A 17827-nucleotide genomic window follows, 5' to 3' on the forward strand; every position below is an offset into this window, starting at 1 on the left:
TGGTGAGGCTGCAGGTGCCAAAGAGCTTGGACTGCGGGGTCCCTCACAGGTGACCTGCCCGGACCAGGACACATCAAGGGGTGCGAATGCCGTGGGGAGCTCAGCCCTCACCAGACACCAAGTCCTGATTCAGGACAAGGCACGGACCCCGCTGTGACCTACGACGTCTCCCGGGCATGGACCTCAAGGAGCTTTAAGACAGGGTTTGGAGAGGACCAAGTCATTCCTGCACTTTGGGAAGCGGAGTATGTCCCGGGAACAAGGACATTCACGATGATCTCTAGGTTCCCACCAGGGAAGGTTCTCGCGTAACGGTCTACAGCACCCACGGGCGCCACGGCTGAACAGGGGTGAGAGCCGGATGTTGCCGGTGACAGTCTCTGACCACTTGAACAGTCACCTCCCTGAACAGGCTTCAGGGGCATGCAGGATGGTGGAGGGGGGTCGGTCCCCAGCAGTCACGCTGCCGAGAAGACAAGATCCACCTCCCAGGCAGGGGAATGGGTGGTGTAGACCAGCTTCCCTGAGATGCACGAGCTCATTCTGGAGCTTTTCCAGGCAACCTCGCCTGAAACCATCTGGGTACAAAGCACTGTGATGCCTTCCGGAGACTCACCACTGGCGTTGAGAAGGAGGGGAGCAGGGGCTTCCTCTGCGGCGGGATCCTGTAGTTCTGGTACAGGAGCATCCCGTACTGCGGAGGAAAGGCCAGAGTCGGTCACAGGGGCCGCGTGAGCCCCACAAGCCCCGGAACGCGGCAAACCCATGGTGGCGAAGGGCAGTGCTGAGCAGTGCCCCAGCTGCCTCTGTGAGCCGACAGACACACGTGCAATGCGGCACACTGCCTGGGTCCTGCGTGACTGTCACCACCACCCGCCCCCCACCCCCCAGACGCCAGTGGCTGACTGGCTCACTCATGCTGTTGGGCAAGGGATAAGCAGGCAGTGACGATGTACTCAATTGAGAACAGTGAACCCTACTGAATGCTGCTACGGGCCAAGTACGGTCCCAAAGGCTTTATGCTGCTGTCTCGTTCGAGACTCTCCCTTTTAGGGAATGTGTCCTCTGTCCCCATCTGACAACAGATGTGAACGGGGAAGGGAGGCAAGTTGCTCAGGATCCCGGTAAAGTAAGGAATCTGGATTCGAAGGCACACAGCCTGTTCCCAACGGCGTTCTTCCCAAGCACCAGGCTCACTGCCCGACCGGCTCGCTGGGTCACGCTGCCTGTGCCCTGGTGAGAAGCAGGGTCCCCCACGCTTGTGGCCGTCCAGCCTATGCTCCAGTTCCCCGCTCCCACCACACAGGCAAGGGAAAGGGGCAGGTGAGGACAAGGCTACCAAGAGGGCTGCACTTCCCTTCTGTCTCCTGCAGGGTGGGTGACGCGTTCCCAGCTCCAACCCTACAGTGTGTCCTCAGTTCCAGAATAAAAGTGCTGGATAGGGGCGCCTGGGTGGCTCAGTCGGTTAAGCCTCCGACTCTCGATTTTGGCTCCGGTCACGACCTCGCAGTGCGTGAGATCGAGTTGCGCATCAGGCTCTGTGCTAACAGTGCAGAACCCGACTGGGATTCTCTCTCTCTCCCTCTGTCTCTGCCCCTCCCCTGCTCGCACTACCTTTGTCTCTCAAAATAAACTTTAAAAAATTAAAAAAAAAAAGAAATAAAAATAATTGAGGAGTTTCCCCTGGCCACCCCCCCCCCCCCAAACAAATTTTTTTTTTAATGGAGAAGACAGGCTGGCAGGACGAAGTGAAAATAGTCAGTGGCGAACTTAAGCACAAATATTAATAATCGAAATGCTATGCTTCCCAACAAACACTCCAATGAGAACATGAAGATTATCAGAGGAGAAAGACAATTACGTTATGTTTGTAACAGAGACAAGCTCTAAGCATAAGGACCCGGAAAGGCAGCAGAGACGAGGGGAAGAGAAAAGCCGTGTGAACACTAAGCAGAAAACACTGACGTAGCGAGAATAACTCATATGGGTCAGATTTTGAGGCAGGAAGTCCTGATGCAGATAATAAAGCATAATAATTCGGAAGGACCAAAGAATCAATATGAAGAAGGCGTAAATTACTCTGACATTGTCTGAGCTAATAACACACACGCGCGTGTGCACGTGCATATGTGTTTCTCTAAATGGATACGTGTGTGCAGTGTGCATGTACATGTATGTACATATTAGTTTTGAGCCCAGTAATTACACAAACGTGACAAACAGCAACTAAGCTAGAATTTAAGAGGCAGAGTTCTAGTCTGAAACACAGTTGAGAACGTTAAGCCTTAAAATCAATGATCTAAGGATCCCTTTCAAAACAGTATAAAAAGATCATGAAATTAAGGCCAAAGAAAGAAAACGTACGTTCTCTCTCTTCAGGAGGCCCCAACACTGCTTGCAGTTCCAATAATTCGCTGGAACGACTTCTCTTTGACTTATAGGTCTAACTAGTTTGTCTTTTTCTTATTTTTTTTTAATAATTATTAAAGAAAAAAAAATTTTTTTTAAGAAACACGTTTTTAACGTTTATTTAGTTTTGAGAGAAAGAGACAGAGTGTGAGCGGGGAAGAGGCAGAGAGAGAGAGACACACAGAATCCAAAGCAGGCTCCAGGCTCTGAGCTGTCAGCACAGAGCCCGATGCGGGGCTCGAACTTGCGGACCGCGAGATCATGACCTGAGCCGAAGTCACCAGTCAGACACTGAGCTGACTGAGCCACACAGGCGCCCTGGCTCCGACTTCTCGAACGTGAAGCATCTGTGAGAAGCTTCGAGACCCTGTCCGGACAGACGTGCGGGTGCGCCAGGCTGCCGGGACGCTGGGAGGACTCGCCACGCACCTTGAGGAGCCTGCACGCCGTCATCCAGCAAGTTCTGCCCTGTTCGTCCTCGGCACACAGCAGCCGCAGCTCCTTCGTCTCGCTCCTGACTTTGTTGGGCTGAAGGAGGCAAGCGATGACCCGGTGAGCGTTGACGCAGCGAGTGTGGAACGTGCCCGTGTGATGGCAGGGCTGTATGCACACGGCGGGCAGCGGCAGGAGGTGTCACCAGAGAGGGCGCCTCCGCCTGGCCCCCATCGCGCAGCTGAGGGCTCAGCCACCCTCCAACAGGGAGTCTCAGAGAACAGACACGGGACAGCAAATCTCCCAAGACAAGGCGGTGGCCGCAGGGACAAGGGGGCATCTTGCTCTGTGGAGGGAAGGCTGGATTTGACAGGAGAGCCCAGATGAAAAGATGTGCAGTGGCCTCCCCGGAACACCGAGGTGGCAGCTGAGGAAGCGCCCCTGCAGGGCTCAGCCAGCGAGGGGAGAAGCCCCCGAGGGCATATCTGAGTGGCCCCACGGGCAGCCCAGAGAGTGAGGGTGGTGTCACCCCCAGAGAAGGGGACTGGGGTGGACGAGCGGCCTGAGGTCGGCAGGGGGTCACCGTCACAGCTGCCACCGTGCAGGGACGGCAAGTGTACCCACGCAGAGGCAGGGCTTACCTGGCGATGGGGGCAACCGCTGCAGGTGCCAACCGGGGGGAAGGGAGGGGCACCGACCACCTGAGTTCCAATGGCCCCCCCACCCCGCTGCAGCCCTCCCGGTGCCTCCCCCGCACCTCGGGCCCTAGGACTCCTACTACTTGTGACCCCAAGAAGCTTCACCGAGTGAAGCAGCAGCTGGTATTTTAGGGAGCAACGCGCCCCCTGATCCCTGACCTCTCCTCGGGACGGCGTGGAAATCTGGCTCAGAGGTCAGCCCGGCCGGGAGACTCCAGGCACACTCATGGCGACCGGACGTGAGCACCGGGGCTGGTGCAGGTACTACCTGTGAGCACCTGGGAAGATGCATTAAGACGGAGGGGGACCCTGAGCACAGCACCCAGTGCACAGCGAGTGTGCGGGAAACAGCGCTACCGTGACGATGACCAACATTGCCACTGCCTCACCAGGGGTGTGTGTGCATGTGCACATGTATGCTCATGCCTGCATGTGTACTTGTGTGTGCACAGTATGTGTATATGTGTGCCCATGTATTTGCATGTGCATATTATGTATGAGTGTGCATGTGTGTTTGTGTGTGCATATACAGGTGTATGTATATGCATGTGTGTGCATGTGTATTTGTGCATGCACATGTACACGTGTGTGTGCATATATCTATATTCACGTAGGTGTGCGTACGTGTGCATATTGTGTATGAGTGTGCATGTGTGTGCATATACAGGTGTACACATATGTACGTGTGTGCACGTCTGTTTGTGTTTGCACATGTACACTTGTGTGTGCATGTATCTGTATTCACGTAGGTGTGCGTGAGTATGCATAGTACATGTGTGCACATGTGTGCCCATGTATTTGTGTGTGCATATGCAGGTGTATGTATATGCACGTGTGTGCACGTGTACTTGTACATGTACACGTGTGTGTGCATGTACCTGTATTCACATAGGTGTGCGTGTGTATGCATGTGTATGAGTGTGCATGTGTGTTCGTGTGTGCATATGTATGTATACATATATGCATGTGTGTGCATCTGTATCGATGATAGGTGTGCATGTGTGTGTACACATGTATTTGTGCGTGCCTATGTACACATGTGTGGATGTATCTGTATTCATGTAGGTGTGCATGTGATTTTGTGCGTGCATATTGTGTATGAGTGTATGTATGTGTGCATATGTATGTGTACATATATACACGCGTGTGCATCTCTGTATCGATGTAGGTGCGTGTGTGTGCATGTCTGTGTTCACGTAGGTGTGTGCATATGTGTATGTGCATCTGAGTGTATGTGTGTACCTCTGTGTGTTCCCATAGAGGTGTGTGTGCATACACATGTGGAAATATATGTGAATATGTCCTCTCACATACAGTGTCCTCTCACACACATGTGCACAGAGGCAGGTCAGGGCTGTGGGCACACATACCATCCTGGTGACTGGAAGCTCATACGGAAAGTGTTGGCTCACTCGGTACCCTGGAGGCCACCCAAGTGATGGGCGGTGGGTCACTAAGCCACTGAGCCCATCGACTCGCATTATCCATCATATTCCCTACTTTTCTCTGAGCCGCTAGCTACCGAAGGATTGACACACCATAAGCACAGAAGGATGGATAAATCCACTGGGAAACTCTGTTTGTTAGAAAATAAACCAAAAACTCCCACCGCCAAGGAAGGCATTTGTTGGCTAGTTCCCAAGTCTCCAGAGGGATGCCATCAGGGCGTGGCAGCCCCGGGACGGGACAGGGGTGCGGGGGTGTGGGGTGGGGGGGGGGGGTGGGTGGGAGAGGCGGGCTACCTTTATGCAGAAGCCATAGTCCGTGGGGGCGCAGTACTGCTTCCTGCCGGCGATCAGGGAGAATATGCTGCTGTCCTCCAAGCCCGCCAGCAGCTGCAGGTGTCTGGGCTCCTGGGAAAAAAAGGGTGGTCAGGTTCACAGGGGAGAACATCTCAGGCAGGGCCAAGAGCGAACGTTCTCACGTGCTCCTCAACAGAGGGCAGGCTGCGCACGCTCTCAATGCGGCTCTTTCCCCTCTGCCGCTCTACAGACTGCAACAATCGTGTAAAGTAAGCGCTAAGTTAGGACCAAACCCACCCGGCCCTCGCCAAACCACCCCCCCCCCAACTTGGGGTCCCACCAGCCCCTCCCCCTCTTGTATTAGCACGTATTAGGTTGGCGGCCGTCCTTATGGCCACCTTGGAGGCTAACTTCCAAACTCTAGAAAATGAGGCAGCCTCTTCTGGGGACTCAGGCCACTAAGGACGCTCTACTCCCAAGCCACAGAGGGGGCCGGGGCTGGCCAGCCGGGGGCGCAGCGAGGGGGCGTTGCTGTCTGTGTTGTCGCCTGGTTTCTGAGGGAGACGAGCGGGCCAGGAGCTTGGAGTTCGCTTCACAAGTCAATACGAGCTTGGAGGGGCCTTGGGCACATTTTAAAGCGAAGCCGTGTCCACTGCGAACCCTGCTGGCCTGGTGTGACGGAGGCGGTGGCGGCTTTAAACCTCACCTTTGGGGCGCCTGGGTGGCTCAGTCAGTCAAGTGTCTGACACTTGATCTCGGCTCAGGTCACGATCTCATGGTTTGTGAGTTTGGGCCCCGCACCGGGCTCTGCGCTGACAGTATAAGCCTGCTTGGGACTCACTCACTCTCTCTCTCTCTCTCTCTCTCTGCCCCTTACCCTCCCCCTCTGTCTCTCAAAAGAAACATTTAAAAGAAACAAACAAAAAAACCAACAATGAACTCACCTTTGACACTCCTTTAGTGGAGCAGTAGAGGCCTGATCTCCGCAAACACACGTACAACTTTCGCCACGACTTCTTTCCCAGATCCTTCACGTGCAAAAACCCCTGAATTTCAGGACAGCTACTGCAGTTGAGAAAGTTCTGTGGAAGAAGTCAGGCAACGCTGTCACGGGAGAATTCGGGCAGATGTGTCCCACTGGCCTCCCTGACATCCCGACATCCTGTCAATCGGCACAACGCTCTTTTCTGGTCCGACCAAGTGTTCTCAAAGGGCAGCTTCCCTTTCAAACACCAAAAATCCCTGCTTGACTGGCTGTGGCGGGAAACATAATTAGTATTGAAACACAATGGGAGCGAGCGGGCCTTTCTTTTCTACTTGGTGCCACCCGGAGAGCGTTGGCTGCCTTTGTGAGTGTTGTATTCTCCCACCTAATACGCTGTAGATGGACACACTTTGGGGGCACGGCGGCAATAACATTCACTTTCCCGACTTCCCCGGAAGTCGGCCGTCAGTGCAGGGGCCCCGGGGACTCCCTGCACCGGGAAGGGGCCGCGGGAAGGCCAAGTTTTCTCGGAACAGACTTCAGGAGGCACAGGGGCAGTGAACAGGGACAAAAGCATGTATAACGAACAACACGCTAGCTTTCAAAGAGTTTTCTGGCAGCCCAGTCCTTTTCCACGGTGACACGGGCTCAGCAGGTGTATAGAGATTCCCAGGGCGGTGGCCTGACCCGGGAGCCTCGAGGAGACGGCCAGCCGCGGCTTCTCACTCCTGCCCTCCCGCTCCCACCGCTTCTAATCCAGAGGGAGCTTATCCTGTCTACGAGTGCTTGTTTCGCTTTGAGGGAGCTTGGCGGTGCACGCGCTTCCCAGGGCAACATTCGCGCTGGTTGCTCTGAGCGCCAGCAGGAGCCACAGCGAGCGGGGGTGATGAGCGCAGCCCCGTCAAGGTCCTTAGAGCCGCTGCCGCCACAGCGCGAGGGGACCTCCACCCAGACCCGCTCCGGTGAGTCTCTCCTTGCCCAGTACCTGCAACAGCTGGTTGTGACCGCCGTTGGGCTGCTGGCACCAAGTAACCATCTGTTCTGGGAAGAAATTCTAAGGAAACAGGAAAACAGTCGTGGTTAGCGGCAAAGTGGGGAGAAGCTTCCTCACGGGTGGGCTAGTTCTGCAAAAGTTCCTGAGGGCACGCGGACGTCCGTCTGTAGTTAAAATGATGGTCCTTCGTTAAAAAAAAAAAAATTTAAGAAAGGGGCGCCTGGGTGGCTCAGTCGGTTAAGTGTCCCACTTCGGCTCAGGTCATGATCCCATGGTTCGTGGGTTCGAGCCCCGTGTCGGGCTCTGTGCCGACAGCTCGGCGCCTGGAGCCCGCTTCGGATTCTGTGTGTCTCTCTCTCTGCCCCTCCCCCATTCACGCTGGCTCTCTCTGTCTCTGTCTCTCTCTCTCTCTCTCAAAAATAAATAAAACATTCCAAAAAATAAAATACCATAAAAAAATTTAAAAAACTTAAAACTAAAAAAATAAAAGTGAGTAATGAAATTAAAATGAAATAAAAACAAAGTAAAATAAACTAAAATAGAATAAAATAAAATAAAATAAAATAAAATAAAATAAAATAAAATAAATAAAAATAAAACAAAACGCAGTCCTTCTTTCTCCCTTATCCCATGATGGAAGCACCTGCTTCGAAAGGTTGGACTGTTTCCTTAAATGGGGAGTTCGGGATTGTGGAGTATCCATCATGTTCAACGTGGACTCCTGCCTCACAGCACACACCGTGGCGAAGGGCCACCACGCAGTGGAACTCAGTACGCGTCATGAGATGGAGACCTCGGAACTCACAGAGGAACATGGCGACGCGACAAAGTCTCTTCTGGTGCATTATGCAGAATTAGTTACCAAATTTCTAACTTTCAAACAAAAAAAGCATCTAAACCACCTGAGCCAGAAGCGGACGGCGGGTCTTCTGCCCGCGTCACGGCTGCTCGGCCTCGTGACTCGGGACGGGAGCACATGCTGTGGCAGGCACGGTTCTCCCGGTGCTGATACCTCACGGGACTAGTGCCCCCTGCCCCGCCCCCAATAAAAAGGAAAGAAAGATGGAGGAGACCAGCCCAGTATGCCTGGAAATGCATTCCTCCACAAACCACACGGCAGTGTTTGCTGTTTGCGGAGAGCACTGAGTTTTTATTATGCTGCGTATTTCACCGATTGGCTCCAATCTAACCATGAACTTTTGCTCTAGCTGAAAAGTGGCGTCTCGTCTCTCCCGACCCAGGGAGGCTCAACCCCTTTCCCTCTGCTACTGTGCAGGAAGGCTCCGGTTCCCTCCGGCCAGTATGCAGGCATGTGGCTAGAGCACCAGAGATGAAGTGTAGGGTGTGGATTGCTCCGTGAAATAGCCACTCGGATTCCCAAACCCATCTGCTACCCCTGTAGCAGCGGCTGCTGTCAATCCCAAGCATCGGCCACAAGATTTCACGAGTCCCAGACCCCCGACCCAAAGAGAAGACACTCACCGTAGGATTTTTGAAAAACTCGTATTTTGCGTAATTCTTCCTAAATAAAAATTTGCTGTCACTTGCCAGGGTGCTCTCCACCTGGACCACCAGCTCGTGGTCTTCCAGGTATCTTTCTGCAGAGGAAAAACGTACGTGTGAGACGAAACAGGCACGCTGGGAGCTGGCTTGACCACCAATTACGAAACCTCGTTAGCGTCCTGTTCCCCTTCCTGCACGGTGAGCAAGGAAGTCCAGGACTAAATGAAGTTTAGATCTCTCTGTAGGGCACCTGGGGGGCTCAGTCGCTTACGCATCCCACTTCTGCTCAGGTCATGATCTCGCGGTGTGGGAGTTCGAGCCCCGCGTCGGGCTCGCTGCTGTCAGCACAGAGCCCGCTTCGGGTCCTCTGTCTCCCTCACTCTCTGCCCCTCCCCCGCTCGAGCTCTCCCTCTCTCTCAAAAATAAACAAACATTTAAAAAAATACTTAAATCTCTCTTTAATGCACTGCCAGGTGCACAAGAGGTCCTCAGGTAGGTACAGCATGAGGGGTCAAGTCAGTCCTTACTTTTAATATTTCTTCTCAATTTGGCGTCAGCGAGAGTTGAGAGAGTCAATGAAGACCCTAGTGACGATGTTGCCCTTGAGTTAGGAAATTTCAACCCTCGTAAAGAACTTGGACTATAATAACCGGGAGAAAGAACACCCAGAGACCAGGAATGGCAGGAGGGACCGGAGGACGGTGGGGTATGGGAGGCACAAAGCAGAAGGGTAGCAATGCTTTCGATGTCATGAAGCTCGGTGGGCAGATACGACGTCGGGTAAGAGCACGCAGGAGGGGACCTACCGCCATCAGACAGTCTGTCCGAACCCACTTCCCTTGAAGGCTGAAGCCCATGCTAACCACATCCCGGAGCTGATCTCAGAGACAAGATTATATTATTAGGATGGGGAGGAAAACACATCATACACAGCGTGCGCCCAGGTGCGTAAGCACACGCGCACACACACACACACAAGCACTTCAGACCGCCTGACTTTGCAGCGTTATCAACCTGGAAAGGTACTTCCCTCGTGGACACTGATTCCACGTGGCACACAGAGAACCGCACGTGGCACCGTCCTGTCCCGATGGTGGTCACCCCGGCCCCCACGTGTCTCCTAAGACAGGAAACCAACCGTACGAAAATAATGGGGCATGTAACAGAGCAAATCCATGGCAGCCTTGAGGCGTGAATCGATGCCACAATGGCAGAGCACGAGAAGCTACTAAATGACACAAAAGGGGTGCGCGGGTCCTCCAAAGCGCCCTCCTCCTTTCCCATGGTCAGAGTGGAGTCCTGAGAAAAGTCTCCCCTTGCGGGAAGGATGAAGTCTGGAGTCAGAGCATTTCTGAGTCAAATGTGGAAGAACCCGTCCATGTACAGGTTCGAGCCCGTGGTAGCTGCCGGAGATGGGCTCACAGGGGCACACTCAGCCTCCACTATGACGTAACAACGCCCGGCTGGAGCGTGCAATCACAACCACTACGTGTACTTTTAAAAAAAAGGGATTGGCTCAGATGGGCATCCACTTAAAATGGATTTTTCTGGTGCAAAACAAATTAGTGACTTCTGTTTCGAAGTTTGGGCGGAAAAAACCATTTCTGTAGTGACAGGGACAAAAGAAACAACCACCCCAAATCGGCTGAAGACAGGTTTACAGAATCAGAATGTTTTACCAGGTAAAATAAGGAAAGATAGAAAAGCGGGGCCGTGGCTATCTGAGGGAGGACAAGACCGATGCCGAGATCCAAAGCAAAAGCATTTTGTCTGCAGAGTCGTGAAGACGCCCGGGAGGAGCAGTGGGGAGGCAGCAGCTCTAAGGGGCACATGTGCACACACAGACACGTGGACACACACACGCACAGGCTCCTGTCCTCCCCGACAACCTCTTTCTGCCTCCCCGCATCCCACCAGGGCAAGATCCCGGGAAAGCTGCACACAGACTGGGCTGCATCCTCAGTGGCGGGGCCCAGGGCAGCCGGGATGAGGGGAGAAGAGACCCCGTGTGCACTGAAGGGGACGTGCCTCTCTGGGTCACTCTGGTGCTGCCAGGGGGGCTCGGGCACCCACAGGTGAAAACAAAGGTTTCCCTTCTCCAGCCCGCAGGGCGGGTGCCCGGAGCCCTGGGACAGCAGGGGCTAGGAAGACTGCGTGTGATCCCCTTCCCAGAGACCCGAGAGCCGCCCGGCTTCTTCCGTCTGCCGCTGGATGTCCACATGCCAGTGTTCCCAGCTGTCAAAAAAGCCACCGCAACAATGTCAGTTCAAACCCCTCTGCTCCAGTTCTGACTTTCACCTTGATTCTAAAAACAGGTGTTTCAAACCACGTCAGGGGATTCTATTAATCACACTGCCATCTATAAACTTCATACAATCATAATGGCCTTAAATAAAATTGGAAAGCCAAGTTTCCACAGAGCGCCCCCACAGGATTTTTTGCTTTTTTTTTTTATGTTTGTTTATTTATTTTTTTTAATTTTTTTTTTTTTTTAACGTTTATTTATTTTTGAGACAGGGAGAGACAGCATGAACGGGGGAGGGTCAGAGAGAGAGGGAGACACAGAATCAGAAACAGGCTCCAGGCTCTGAGCTGTCAGCACAGAGCCTGATGCGGGGCTCGAACTCACGGACCGCGAGATCATGACCTGAGCTGAAGTCGGATGCTTAACCGACTGAGCCACCCAGGCACCCCTATGTTTGTTTATTTTTGAGAGAGACAGAGAGTGAGTGGAAGAGGGGCAGAGAGAGAGGGAGACCCAGAATCGGAAGCAGGCTCCAGGCTCTGAGCTGTCAGCACAGAGCCCAACACGGGGCTCGAACCCATGAACCGCGAGAAATCATGACCTGAGCCGAAGTCGGAGGCTTAACTGACTGAGCCACCCAGGCGTCCCCACGTCAAAGGATTTTTTGTGCAAATGGAAGAGTCAGACATTCCTCAGAGGAGATTCAAGTCTTTTTCGAATAGTTGACACTAAATCCAGCATCCACCACCACCCCCCTACTCCACATGAAAAGTATTTAGAGACCAAGCAACTCAAAAAGGCAGATCCTACTACAGAAGTAAGATGTGCCTTAAGATGTGCCATGGACACGTGACTCCTTAGCAGAAGCCTGAGCCTCCCGCCCTGGCTGGTGTCAACATCCTCCTCGCTGCCCCGCTTCTGTGCCCACAGCTGGCACAGCCCACCCACCCCAGAGAGCAGAGTTGCTTGGGGCTCTGCAGGACTCGGGGGCTGCAAGGTCACTAGGGAGACACCACAGAAAACAGCCCCCCATGTCTGGATACGCCCCATAAGACTCCTTCCTTCTACATACGGATTTCAGTGGGGAAAGGACATCATTTTGGTACCTTCGCGGTGTAACCACAAGGAGACAGAGATGGGAAAGATGGGCCCTTGAAGGCCCTTCTGAGCACCGAGGGCTGAATATGCCTGTGGATTCTCCTTAGACACCTGTCCCCACATCCAGATGTCAGCGGCCCTGTTGCGGCTGATGCCTCCAAAGGGTGACTGCCACACCTTTCCTGCCTGGCCAGGTACAAGCATGAAGCTGTCAACAGCGCAAAGACAGAGCTCGTGCTTTTTCCTAGAGGGCTTTCACCTGACTCGCGCAACAACAGAAACCCCCAAATCCCTTGAATTCACAGAAGCGGTCTTCTCCTCCCTGCGCGTGCATAAGGTCCAGGCTCTCCTGGTCGTATCTGTCCTGATGTCTGCGGTCACTCAGGGCCTGGGTGCGAGAGTCCCTCCCAGGGATGCGGTTTACCCGAAGTCACATTCTTAATGCCACAGGGACGCCAAGCTGCCGTTTTGCATGCCCCAGTTCCAGTTTTATAAACTTCCTTTCAAAAATAGTTTGTGGCTCAGTTGGTTAAGCATCCGACTTCAGCTCAGGTCGTGATCTCACAGTTGGAGAGATCAAGCCCCGCATCGGTCTCTCTACTGCCAGCATGGAGCCCGCTTCAGGTCGGCCATCTGCCCCCCTCTCTGCCCCTCCCGTGCTCTAATAAATAAACACATAAAAAAATGAATGAGAAATAGTTTACTCGATAATACAGCTGCAGGCTGGCTGTTAAATCTCCCTGCATCCCTTGCACGTGACATCTGGACACCTGCAGCTCACCGGCTCAGGGCAGACGGCCTGGCGGTGCCTTCCAGAACAACTGCCCGGCACCGGCCCCCTCTAGCTGGACTTGGCCGCTGTTGAGTGGCCTTGGTCAGGGACAGTGTTCGCAAGGCTGAGAGCTCTACACAAAATACCGGAGCCACAACACGTCCAACAGGCAGGACTTGCGGGGGGGATGCTAAGACATGAAGAGTTCACTTGCAGAGAGGGGCTCGCTGGAGCTGGGAGTCCTGAGACACAGAACGGGCTTCCCTGAGATCACCCATCATGAAGGGCTCTGCCCCCCCACGGTGAGGGCTCCTCCCCAGGTTTTCAAACCGTTACCTTGAGTCTTAAGTGACTTCAGGAACAGACACCGGGGTGTAGGAAAGGCATTGACCTGGCTGGTATGAGCGTGGCTCAGAACAGCGAGATCCAGCCAGATCCCTGCTGGGTACCAGCAGGCAGCCACTGCACCTGCTCCCCTACCCCCACCCCCTGAGTATGATGCCCCTGCCAACACTGGATGGCTGGCCCCGGCTCGGGGGCCACCAAGGGCAGCAGCCACGCACAGGCATTTAGAAAACCACTTTTTCTAGGGGCGCCTGGGAGGCTCAGTGGGTTAAGCGGCCAACTCTCGATTTCAGCTCAGGTCATGATCTCACGGTTCATGAGTTCGAGACCCGCATCAGGCTCTGTGCGGACAGCCAGGAGCCTGCTTGGGATTCTCTCTCCCTTCCCCCAGTCATTCTCTCTCTCAATACATGATAAGAAAAAAAAGAAAACCACGTTTTCTTTTTAAAAAAATTTTTTTAACATTTATTTATTTTTGAGAGACAGAGCATGAGCAGGGGAGGGGCAGAGAGAGTGGGAGACACGGAATCTGAAACAGGCTCCAGGCTCCGAGCTGTCACCACAGAGCCCGACGCGGGGCTCAAACTCACGAACCATGAAATCATGACCCGAGACGAAGTCGGATGCTCAACCGACTGAGCCACCCAGGCGCCCCAGCTGCTTTTTTTTTTTTTAATTTTTAAAAAATATTTATTTTTGAGAGAGAGAGAGAGAGGGAAACAGTGGGGGAGGGGCAGAGAGAGCAAGGGGGACAGAGGATCCTAAGCAGGCTCTGAGCTGTCAGCACAGAGCTTGATGGGGGGCTCGAACTCACGGACCACAAGACCATGACCTGAGCCGAAGTCGGACGCTTAACCGACTGAACCACCCAGGCGCCCCTACAAATCCTTTCAAATTAAGAGCATTCAGACTTTGGAATGGGCTTTCAACAGTATTCACATTTGGGTCCGACTACACAGACGTGTTTTTAAAGTTAATTCTGTGTGTGTGCGCGTGTGCATGTGGACATACACACTGCAGGGTTCCGAGTACTGTTTACTTTCCACGTTACTTGTGTGTCTATAGATGCTTCTGGCGGCCCTATCAGACCCCTGTGGGATCCTTTCATGGATGTCTCACACTGGAGCCTGATGACGGTGTCACCGGCTGCATCGTGTTACCAGTGAAGGCACCTGGCGGGAGGAGGCTGCCAGAGATGACAGAGAAAGTTTCAGCTGGTGTTCAAAGTGCACTGAAGATCGGCAGAAACGGGAAAGAAATCAGAGAGCATCCTTATGAGATGCACATTGGTGGGGCTAAAACACAGTGACGTAAAACAATGCCAACTCAAATTTACTCAGCATCATCTAGGCTTGGATTGTATAGTGTCATTTCAAAGAACACTATTTGTTTACAGGAACATTCCAGACTTAGAAGGTTAAATTTGATTTATTAGAGGTGCCTGGGTGGCTAAGTCGGTTAAGCGCCCGACTCTTGATATCGGCTCAGGTCATGATCTCACGGTTTGTGGGTTTGAGCCCCGCACCAGGCTCCACACTGACAGTGCAGAACCTGCTTGTGATTCTGTCTGCCCCGCGTTCTCTGCCCCTCCCCTGCTTGCGCTCTCTCTTTTTTTTCTCTCTGTCTCTCTCAAAATAAACTTTAAAAAATAAAACAAGTACATTTGGCTTATTAATCTTCCAGAAAGAAAGTTTAGAACCACGGGAAGAACTTAACGATCTGTGTCGTTTTTCTCTCCTTCAACACACAGAAGGGATGCAGTTGCTGATTTAGACAAAAATTCTGGTCTGACATACGTGCCTATGATTTTTCAAGGACTGCCCTTTATCCAGTAAGAGTTTAAACGGAAGTCCGAAAAGCTTTGTTACCTGCAACAGACCATCTAAGCAAGAAGTCCACCACACCCAAAACCCCAGTGAGCTCTGTACAGAGTACGTATTTCGAAATACTCCCACGCTCTCTCCACACTACACGTGAGCGAGCCTGCCTGCACTCGGTGCAAACATTGCGAACCAGCTCAGAAACGCACTGTAACATTCCAACTTAGATCCGGCTACTTTGTGATGTGCAGATTCCCCTGGATTCCCCTGGGTCTCCCGTGCCCACCTGTAGGCAGTCACCACCGCGGCCCCCCACTCCTGGGAGCTGGAGGAACTGCTCTCTGCACAGCAACGCCAGGAGTGTGCAGGGGGCAGGCTCCCCCAAGGCCCCCTTCCCCCTTGGCTGCCCTTCCCAGACCACAGGTGTGCAGCTAAAGCACAGAGAGACCCGTTTTGCTGTGTCTGAGCCCCTGGGAGCAGCTGCTTCCACCACCCCAGAGTAAGGTTCTGAAAGTATCAGGTGGGGGAGGGCTGCAAGTGAGGATGGTGGAATGTCTGGAGAAACAGATAGGCAGTGGTTGGTAAGGGCAGCACACAGCTCGCCAGACCGGCAGGGGCGCTGGGGGGGCAGGGGACCACACGCAGACGGCTCGCCATACCGGCAGAGGTACAGTGGGACAAGGGGCGGCACCCAGACAGCTCGCCATACCGGCAGGGGACGGCAGTGTGGCAGGGGACAGCACACAGACGGCTTGCAGTGGGACAAGGGACAGCACACCGACGGCTTGCTGGACTGGCAGGGGTGCAGTGGGGCAGGGGACCGCACACAGACGGCTCGCTATACTGGCAGGGGTGCAGTGGGACAAGGGACGGCACACAGAGGGCTTGCCGGACCAGCAGGGGTGCAGTGGGACAAGGGACGGCACACAGACGGCTCGCCATACTGGCAGGGGTGCAGTGGGACAAGGGATGGCAGACAGACGGCTCGCCATACTGGCAGGGGTGCAGTGGGGCAAGGGACGGCAGACAGACAGCTTGCCATACTGGCAGGGGTGCAGTGGGGCAAGGGACGGCACACAGACGGCTCGCCAGACCGGCAGGGGTGCAGTGGGGCAGAGACCGCACACAGAGGGCTTGCCATACAGGCAGGGGTGCAGTGGGACAAGGGACGGCACACAGACGGCTCGCCGGACAGGCAGGGGCGCTGGGGGTACAGAAGACAGCAGACAGACAGCTCGCCGGACTGGCAGGGGTGCTGGGGGTGGGGGGGACACAGCTGGCTTCGTCTGACCGCACGGCAGGCACTCCAGGGTGCTCCCTACCTAGTCCCAGATGCGGGTGGTGCTCCACTAGCGTCCAGCTGTTGTCGTCCACACAGTGACTTCTGTAAACCAGCAGCTGGCACAGGTCTCTGGCCGTCATGTCTGCCAGAATCTCCACCACTTTGCTCGTCCCATCTTCGCTAAAGATTTTAACATCCTGCAACAGACAAAGGGGACGCTTACAGAGGAACAGCTCGGCTTTTCAAGGAGGAAAAACTGGACCAAAGTAAAACAGGAAAGGTAAGAACAGCAGTGTTCCAACACATGTATAACTGTCCTTCTGAGCAGCGGGTAGCCGCACGCGACAGTGCGCCTGGAGGGCCACGTGTCAAATGCGCCCCCTGCCAACCTGGGAGGGGCAGGGCACGTGTTCACCCCTCCCCCCAACTTTGGAGGGGCAGGGCACGTGTTCACAACAGCCCAACGAGGAGGCGCAGGGCATGTAAGGTCACAACAGGAAATTCTTAAAATGCCGGGACACCTCACAGGAGACCCAGCAGGCGGCCAAGCCTGAGTGTTTCTCAAGCTCTGGTGTTAGGGAGCATCAGCACTCATTTCAAATACTGCTGATGGTCTCAGGGTGAGACATTCCATGGGTGAACCAACTGCAAACACAAACGCAGCATCCCAAAGCCTAACTTTTGATGACTCCACCTGCTGTCCACCCGCAGCGTCTGGGGTGCAGCGGCCAACCCCTGGTCACACGACACCTAAGTCATGTTCCTAAGGCTCAGGAACATGAAATTAACGTGAAAATGTTGCAATTCAAAATCCGAAACAGAAGGGCACACAGTCGGAACCCAGTCAGAAAACTTCTTTGTCCCCTTCCCCCTACAAAACTGCCAGCCAGGCAGGTACTGTTCGAAGCCACTACAAATGAATAGCTCCATGGCAAAGGGACAGTCCGGCGGAAAAGCCCAGGGTCGTAAATATCCTCTGCCCCAGCTGCAGACCGGCAGGGATAGGGATCCAATCTCTGGGGAAACAGGTGATGCTTCAAAACAAAATCTTACCTCAACGGCATGAAAAAAGCAGTCGGAGGAACAAGATGGCATTTTAAATTGAGATTGTGTCCTGAAAGGGAGTTTGATTGTGTCCTCAAAGCGGCTTTTCCGCTGTCCCGGGCCGGCTGGGCCCCTCCAGGGCTGTCCCACTGATGGCTGGCCGTGCAGGGGGGCTGGGGGACTGTCTCTGGGCGGGAGGGCGGGCTCCTGCCAAGCTGCCTCCAGCTTGGTCCTCCAGGTAGTGAATCAAGCCACGCTGGGCAGACCAATCAGGTCCCTCTCTGAGCCTGATGCAATCAATCGCCCCTGAACGGGCTCCCCACTTTAGTGCCGGTGAGGAGGACGCAGGACGTTCAGGCCAGTGAGCCAGAGAGAGCCCTGCTCCTGTTTTCCCATGACAGTGAGACAGTATGCAGGACGCCCAGAGCCGGAGCGCGCGTGTTCCCTGAATCCCGGCC

The 17827-nt window shown here is 54.0% G+C and overlaps 1 protein-coding gene and 1 long non-coding RNA gene across 9 annotated transcripts in view; one reads left to right on the forward strand and one right to left on the reverse strand.

Annotated features, from left to right (window-relative positions):
* Nucleotides 1-17827, reverse strand: part of GRB10 (growth factor receptor bound protein 10) — a 185221-nt gene that overhangs the window by 12751 nt on the left and 154643 nt on the right. For 7 of the 8 annotated variants that reach the window (XM_045494287.1, XM_045494290.1, XM_045494291.1 and 4 more), the window contains 7 exons: nucleotides 16366-16522; nucleotides 8743-8858; nucleotides 7252-7320; nucleotides 6226-6363; nucleotides 5282-5392; nucleotides 2839-2937; nucleotides 617-694 (listed from right to left, as the gene is read on the reverse strand). In XM_045494287.1, the coding sequence (XP_045350243.1) occupies nucleotides 617-694; nucleotides 2839-2937; nucleotides 5282-5392; nucleotides 6226-6363; nucleotides 7252-7320; nucleotides 8743-8858; nucleotides 16366-16522 (768 nt within the window). Of the gene's footprint in view, nucleotides 1-616; nucleotides 695-2838; nucleotides 2938-5281; nucleotides 5393-6225; nucleotides 6364-7251; nucleotides 7321-8742; nucleotides 8859-16365; nucleotides 16523-17144; nucleotides 17271-17827 lie in introns of those variants that run through there. The other variant, XM_045494293.1, reaches the window with a different exon arrangement.
* On the forward strand, nucleotides 421-15755 carry LOC123606196. The gene is made up of 3 exons (XR_006716151.1): nucleotides 421-433; nucleotides 13482-13490; nucleotides 15650-15755. It is a non-coding gene; the product is annotated as an uncharacterized LOC123606196 (long non-coding RNA).

This window comes from Leopardus geoffroyi, chromosome A2 (assembly GCF_018350155.1).
Source record: "Leopardus geoffroyi isolate Oge1 chromosome A2, O.geoffroyi_Oge1_pat1.0, whole genome shotgun sequence".
In the NCBI taxonomy this organism is placed as follows: domain Eukaryota; kingdom Metazoa; phylum Chordata; class Mammalia; order Carnivora; family Felidae; genus Leopardus; species Leopardus geoffroyi.